Genomic DNA, 8,009 nt, shown 5'->3' with positions numbered 1-8,009 from the left:
TGTAGGATTAAGCGCATTCAAGTTCAGAGCAGGGAGACCATGGTGATGAGGGGCAAGAGGCTCTAACATTCTGGCAGATTTAGTGATACCTCGTCTGGAGGTAGGGACCATTTTGGGAGAGGCCATCCTAGCAGGCCAATTCCTTCAGTTTATTAGCCCGCTCGTGGCTCTCTTGTTCAGTCTTTATTTAGTATATTACCAACACAGAGTTCCTATCATACTCCTTCAGTCCAGGGTTGTTCTAGTTGGTAGAGTAACCTCAGATTGAGTAGCCTTTCTCAGTTCGAGGTTGTTTCGAGTGTGGAGAGGTGGGGCATATCAAGAGGGATTGCCTCATATGTGGTAGAGTTGCAGTTCAGAGGTGGGGGCATATCAAGAGGGATTGCCCCAGATGCATCAAGCCGTGATTCCAGTGCTAGATGTTAAACTACCAGCCTCATCAGCTAGAGAGGGAGCCTAGGTAGTCGGGGGCATCCTAGAGACAGAGGTTAGTCTAACAGAGGTCAGGCCCACTGTTATACATTTCATGGTAGATCCAAGGCAGAGGCTTCCGATGCAGTCATTACAGTTATTGTCTCAGTCTTTCACAGAGATGCATCAGTCCTATTTGATTCTGGTTCTACTTATTCCTATGTGCCTTCGTACTTTGTATCGCATTTGGATTTGCCTCGTAGTTCTATTGATATCATTGTTCATGTATGTACACCTGTTGGTTTCTCAGTTGTGGTGGATTGTGTGTATCAGCCTTGTGTGGTTACCATTAGGAGTTATGAGACTAGTTTTAATCTTCTATTTCTTAACATGGTGGACTTTGATATGATTTTGGGTATGGATTGGTTATTTTTGTATCATGTTATTCTCGATTGTCATGCTAAGACCATGATGTTGGCAATGCCGAGGTTGGCAAGGTTGGAATGGAGAGGTTCTCTTGGTCATACTCCTAGTAGAGTGATTTCATTTCTAAAGGCTCAGCGCATGGTTTAGAAGGGGTGTTTGTCCTTTCTGGCTCTTATTAGAGATATTAATGTTAATACTCCCATTGCTGAGTCACTTCCAGTAGTAAGTGAGTTTCTGGATATATTTCCTATAGACCTATCAGGAATGTCACCCGATAGGGATATTGATGTTGGCACTGATTTTGTGCAGGCACTCAACCCATATCTATTATGTCGTATCGTATGGCTCCAACTGATTTGAAGGAATTGAAGGTACAATTGCAAGAGTTGTTGGATAAGGGGTTCAACATGCCTAGTGTATCACCTTGGGGTGCACCAGTGTTGTTTGTAAAGAAAAAAGATGGTTCTATGAGGATGTGTATTGACTATATAGACAGTTGAACAAGGTGACTGTCAAGAACAAATATCAATTTCCTTGCATTGATGACTTATTCGATCAGCTTCAGGGTGCCAAGGTGTTTTTGAAGATTGACTTGAGATCGGGCTATCTTCAGTTGAAGACTAGGGCTTCGGACATACGTAAGACGACTTTTAGGACTCGTTATGGGCATTATGAGTTTTTATTGATTTCTTTTTATTTCACTAATGTCCTAGTCGCTTTCATTGATGAACAGTGTGTTCCAACCTTATTTGGATTCTTTTTTCATTGTGTTCATTGATGATATCTTAGTATATTCCAGTAGTGTGGAGGAGCACGAGGAACATTTGAGGATTATGCTTCAGATTCTGAGGGAGAAGAAGTTATAGGTTAGACTCAGTGGCATTCTTTGGCCACATGGTGTCTGGTGATGGGATCAAGGTGGATCCGAAGAAAATTAAGACAGTTCAGAGTTGGCCTAGACCTTCTAATGCTATAGAGATCAGGAGTTTCTTAAGTTTGGCTGGTTACTATCATCACTTTGTGGAAAGGATCTTATCTATTGCAGCTCCATTGGCCAAGTTGACTTAGAAGATTTCTTTATTCAGATGGTCTGACGAGTGTGAGGAGAGCTTTCAGAAGCTTAAGACTGCTTTGACTATGACTCCAGTTTTGGTATTGCCTTCAGGATTAGGGATATATACTATTTATTGTGATGCTTTGGTGTTGATATAGATTGTGCGTTTGATGCAGGACGGTAGGGTGATTGCCTACACATTGCGTTAGTTGAAGCCCCATGAGAAGAACTATCCGGTACATGATTTGGAGTTAGCAGCTATTATGCACGCACTCAATATTTGGAGGTATTACTTGTATGGCGTGTCTTGTGAGGGCATGAATCATCGAAGTCTTCAGCATCTGTTCAAGCAAAAGGATTTGAATTTGAGGCAGCAGAGATCATTGGGATTGTTGAAGGATTATGATATCACTAACTTGCATCATTCGGGGAAAGCTAATATGGTAGCGGATGCTCGGAGCAGAAAGGCTAAGAGCATGGGGAGTCTGGCATTTATCCCAGTTATAAAGAGGCCTTTGGCTGTGGATGTTAAGCCTTTGGCCAACAGATTCATCATATTGGATATTTCCAAGCCTAGTAGAGTTCTCGCTTGTGTTGTTGCGCAGTTGTCCTTATTTGAGCATATCATGGCTCATCAGTATGATGATCCCCATTTCGTTGTCCTTAAGGACTCGGTGTTGCAAGGTTATGCTAAGAACATGGCTATTGGTGATGATGGGGTATTGAGGCTTCAGGGTCAAATCTGTGTTCCTAATGTGGATGGTTTGATGGAGTTGATTCTTGAGGAGGTTCACAGTTCGTGGTATTCTATTCACCCAGGTGCTACAAAGATGTATCATGATTTGAAGTAGTATTGTTGCTGGCGGAGGATGAAGAAGGATATTGTTGGTCATGTTTTGTGGTTTTTGAATTGTCAACAGGTCAAGTCTGAGCATCAGAGGCCGAATGGTTTGGTTCAGAGGTTAGATATACCAGAGTGAAAGTGGAAGTGCATTACTAAGGATTTTGTGGTAGGGTTGCCACAAACTTTGAGGAGATTTGACGTTGTTTGGGTCATTGTGGACAGATTGACCAAGTCTGCAAATTTCATTCCGGTCATGACTTCCTACACTTCGGATAAGTTGGCTAAGATATACATCATAGAGATTGTTCTCTTGTATGGTATGCCTGTGTCTATCATCTCGGATCGAGACACCCAGTTTAAATCACACTTTTGGAGAGCTATCAGTGTGAGTTGGGCAAACAAGTGAAGTTGAGTACTGCATTTCACCCTCAGATGAATGGGTAGTCCGAGTGGACCATACAGATCTTGGAGGATATGTTGAGGGCCTTTGTTATAGTTTTGAGAGGCCAGTGGAATCAATTTCTATCATTAGCTGAGTCTGCCTGCGACAACAGCTACCGGTCTAGCATTCTATACGAGGCATTATATGGGTAAGGCTTGGTTGTTAGGTACAAATTTGGTTAATGATGCATTAGAAAAGTTGAAGTTGATTTAGGAGCGATTTAGTACAGCAAAGTCTAGGAAGAAGAGTTATGCTGATAGGGAGGTTTGTGATGTGGCTTTCATGGAGGTTAGAGAGTTCTTCTTAGAGTTTCACCTATAAAAAGAGTGATGAGATTTGGGAAGAAGAGCATGTTGAATCCTCGGTATTTTGGTCTATTTGAGGTGTTAGAGAGGGTTGATGAGGTTGCCTACGGACTTGCTTTTCCACCCAGCTTGTCGGAAGTTCTCCCGATGTCTCATGTTTTCATGCTTTAGAAGTACCATGAATATTAGTCACATGTGTTATATTTCAGCTAATTGTAGTGGATGAGAATTTGGCTTATGAATAAGAGACGATGGCTATTTTGGATAGGCATATTCAGAAGTTCAGGTTGAAAGAGATTGCATCAGTGAAGTTTCAGTAGAGATGCCAACCAGTCGAGGAGGCGACTTGGGAGACCAAGCATGATATACGGAGCAGATATCCTCATCTTTTTGGCATTCCAGGTATGATTCGAAACCCCTTCAATGATGAACGTTTGTTTAAGAGGGGGAGAATATAGTGACTCGGCCGGTCATTTTATGTATTTGAGCCTTGTTTACCCTATTTGATTCTCCTGGTATGTTGTTTATTATTGTTTTACTGGGGGTGGTGGTGGTGGTTGGTTTGGCTTCGAGAAGATTTGAAAGTGAATTGAGGCACTTAGTCTTATTTTGGAAGCTTAAATTGTATGGGTTGACTAAGGTTTGACTTCTGTATAAACGACCTCAGATTGGTGTTTGATGGTTCCAATAGGTTTGTATGGTGATTTTGGACTTAGGCGTATGTTCGTATTTGGATTTGGAGGTTCCTAGGATGTTTTGACTCCATTTGCCAAAAGTTGGCAATTTGAAGGTTTAGAGAGTTATGTTTGATAGGGAGTTGTCTTTCATGATATCGAATTCAGTTTTTTTTTCTGGAACTTGGAATAGGTTTTTTTTTGCTATTTTGAACTTGTGTACAAAGTTTGGATGTAATCCGGATTAGTTAGCCTTGAATCAGATACCTGGTTAGAAGTTGGAAAGTTTGAAACTTAAGAGAAGGATTTCATCGTAGATTATTGGCTTTGATGTTAGTCGTGATGCTTTGAGCACTTGGATAAGTTTGGATTAAGTATATGGACTTGTTGGTATGTTTGGAGGGGATCCCGGATGACTCGGGTGTGTTTCAAGATGGTTTCTGACTATTTTCCTTTGATTTGCAGCGCCTGGTTTGTAGGTGTGAAGCAGTGCTTCGTGATCGCGGAGCTGAGTCTCACAATCGAGGAGAAGGAGAGTTGGCAGGCAAAGCTTTACTCTTCGCGTAGGCGTAAATGGTGTTGCGTTTGCATAGGGATGAGGGCTAGTACTTCATATTCGCGTGTAGGGAACCGCGTTCGCGAAGGTTTGGCGTAAGGCAAATGGGCTGCTTTCGCGTTCGCGAGGCATGGGTCGCGTTCGCATAGGCTAGGCAGGACATCGCGTTCGCGTGAGCTACTTCGCATTTGCAAAATAGAGTTTCAGCTAGGTAAATTTTTTGGCCTTTGCAATCTTGAAGGGTGTGTCATGATCGTGATTCATACCACTAGGCAGACTACTTAAAATATTATTTTTGGAACTTTTGCCCACTTTTTCATATTTTGAGCCCTAGACCTCGGATTTGGAGATTTGGTAAGAGATATTCACCCACGACTTGGAGGTAAGGATTTCTACACATAGAATTTGGTATTTGAAAGAGAAATTTAGGGGTTTTGTCTATAACTTTGGAGAGCGTAAATTAGGGATTTGGGTGTCGACTTGGACTCGGTTTAGAAATCTAATCACATATTGGGACTCGTAGGATTATGGGTAGTCGGGATCTACCCCTTTACTCGGATATTGACTATGTGAGCTTGGGTTGACTTTTATTGACTTTTCAAGATTTCATTAAAGACTAGAACCTTATTATTTGGAATCGATTTCTATGGCTTTGTTTGACATTATTGGGTTGTATTTGAGTAGATTCGAGCTGTTTGGAGTTGGATTTTGACAATTTGGCGAGTTTTGATTGGTTTATATCTACCGGGTGGATGTACATCTCTTGGCTAACCTTGTTAAGAGGGTAACCTAATGGTAGGCTATAATCTCATATTTTAGTCACTTATTGCACTCCAACTTACTGCACTTTATTCGTTTTGAGCTTTAATTGATAGTGATTTGCACTAATTGTATGTTGTATGCCTTATAGGAATGATTCAAAGCTATGTAGATGTTATGGAGTGAATTTGAGCGATTTGGAGCTTTGAAGTCTGAGTAAAAGCCGAATAGATTAAGTTGAGATCGTGTTGGGGATCTAGGAGCAAGTCTAGACATCAAAAGGCAAGAAATATTCGTACTCTGAGAAAAGTGCACTAGTGCGGCATGCGGGGAGGCGCCGCGGCGCGCCGCGGCTGTGCAACATTCCTGCTTCCTACCAAAACTAGCTCTCTGAATTTCTCCACTAATGCCCCGCATGGTGCGTCGCCCCATGCGGCGCGCTTGTGAAATATTTACAGAGTGACACATATTCGACCTAAGGAGGCTAAGGGAGAGTTAGAAGAACACGAGTAGAAGGATTTCATCATTCCTTCCTCACTCAAGAACCGAGTTTGGATTGAATTTATCACTTTCTACACTTTAATTTTATTTGTGATGAATTGCTCCATATCTATGGAGTAGTTCCCTTTAGGGTTTGATGGATATAGTGTATTGATGATTGTTTGTGGATTATAACTCTAGTTTTATATATTGAAGTGTTTTGGATGATTTAACTGTTGCATCTATATTCACTTGTTCATGTAATCGAGAGAGGCATAACTTGTGATATCTTTGAATTATATTGTTGGTTGAGTTCATTAATTCTTCTTAGAAATCGAAAGAGGCTAGTTGAATCATTGATTAAACCTAGTTAGGAGGATAATCAAGAGAGGTTCTCCTAAAGACCAATCCACTACGCATTCTTGCATATCTTCACGTGCTTAAATCAGTTCATCTTGTGAGGTTAAAACTTAATCGAGAGAGGAGTTTTTGTTGAACATTTGAACTAATAATTGAGTGAATTCGAGAGACACACTTGAACAATAAAAGTGAATTATCTAGAGTTAGATCCCAAACAATTATCTTGCACCTATCCTATCAAAAACCTATATTCTCCCACTGTTAACTTTCTTTGCTTATTCCTTGTTTCGATTGTCATTAGTCAATAGCTTTTGACTCTTAGTTAATTGCTGTTATTAATCATATAAATCTCAATTGTTGATTCTCCTGAATAGCAATCAAGCTAGAAACTACAAAAATACTGTTTAACTCCAATCCGTGTGAAAACGATATTATATTATACTTTCTTTGACTAGCAAGCATAATATAAGTGTGTGTTTCGGGCTCGTCAAATTGTGGCGCCGTTGCCGGAGATTGGCAATCAATAGTGCTTGAAATAGTTTGTAGTACTAATTTAGAAATTTTTATTTTTATTTCATTTTATTTTTCCCTTTTTACAGTAGGTGTTCTTTGACTGTGCACATGTTACAGGTTCAGAGTGGTGCCTAACTAGAACTTCTGCGAAAAAAGTGTTACCATACGAGCCAGAAATTGAAAAACAACTGCGACAACTGAAGAAGGAAAGATATCTCACCGAGACAAAATGTTGGGCAATCCTCAACCAACGAACTTGTGGCTCGAAACTATGAAGATAATATGGATTTGGCTGCAAGAGAAGCAGCCCAATGAAGAGAAGAAGCTGCACGGGATGCTGAGGAAGTAGCTCTTAGAGATCCGCAGAACATCTATGAAGAAGAGAGGGGTCTCAGACTTAATCAACATCAACCCTTGCCTGGGAGACCACTTGGCGATTATGCTAGACCGGTCTACAATCAAGGTTTATCAAGTATTAGACCACCTCCAATCACAGCAAATAATTTCGAGTTAAAGCAAGGGTTGCTTCAAACCCTTCAGAATTGTTGTGTCTTCAGAGGGAAGCCAAACGAAGATCCAAAAACATATCTAATGGACTTTGAGGAGATTATGAACACCTTTCAGTCCAATGGTGTGTCACAAGATGCAGTGTATCTAAGGGCATTCCCCTTTTCTCTTAAAGATTATGCAAAGCAGTGGCTTCGATGCTTACCCACATGATCAATCAGAACATAGGAGGAGATGAAAAGAAAATTCCTTAATAAATATTTCTCCTCAGCTAAGACGGGCAAGTTTAGAAGAGAAATCCATAACTTCTTCCAGAAAGAGAATAAAACTATTTTTGAAGAATAAGAGAGGTTTAAGGAGATTGTTAGAAAATGTCAACATAGTGGAATTGAACTCCGGATGCAACTCCAGGACTTTCGGGATGGATTGACACCGGCCTCACGTAGAACATTGAACAATGCAGCTGGAGGCCCGTTGATGAAGAAAACTCCAGAGGAGATAGTTACAATTCTTGATGAGTTATTTGAAGATGCTAATCAGTGGCCCTCTGAGAGTTGAAAGAAGAAGATCAACAGGTGTTCACGAGGTTGATGCTAACACATAGGTACAGCTTGATGTTATGGCCAAAGAGATAAGGAAGCTGACCTTAGCCTCGATACAAAGTGAGCCTCACGCATC

General features: G+C 40.9%; 1 protein-coding gene across 1 annotated transcript; it reads left to right on the top strand.

Annotated features, from left to right (window-relative positions):
• Positions 1-2,208: 2,208 nt before the first annotated feature.
• Positions 2,209-2,871, top strand: LOC142178106 (uncharacterized). The gene is made up of 2 exons (XM_075247436.1): positions 2,209-2,610; positions 2,812-2,871. The coding sequence occupies exons 1-2, from the start codon at positions 2,209-2,211 to the stop codon at positions 2,869-2,871; spliced, it is 462 nt and encodes a 153-aa protein (XP_075103537.1).
• Positions 2,872-8,009: the final 5,138 nt, after the last annotated feature.

This window comes from Nicotiana tabacum, chromosome 24 (assembly GCF_000715075.1).
Source record: "Nicotiana tabacum cultivar K326 chromosome 24, ASM71507v2, whole genome shotgun sequence".
NCBI lineage: Eukaryota > Viridiplantae > Streptophyta > Magnoliopsida > Solanales > Solanaceae > Nicotiana > Nicotiana tabacum.
Note: the sequence above shows the minus strand (reverse complement) of the source record. Positions and strands in the feature narration are given on the sequence as shown.

Excerpts from the sequence above, each read along its gene's own strand:
- LOC142178106 (XM_075247436.1), top strand. The coding sequence starts at position 2,209 with ATGAATCATCGAAGTCTTCAGCATCTGTTCAAGCAAAAGGATTTGAAT. Across the intron at positions 2,611-2,811 it reads TGGCTATTGGTGATGATGGG|GTCAAGTCTGAGCATCAGAG; the intron begins GTATTGAGGCTT and ends AATTGTCAACAG.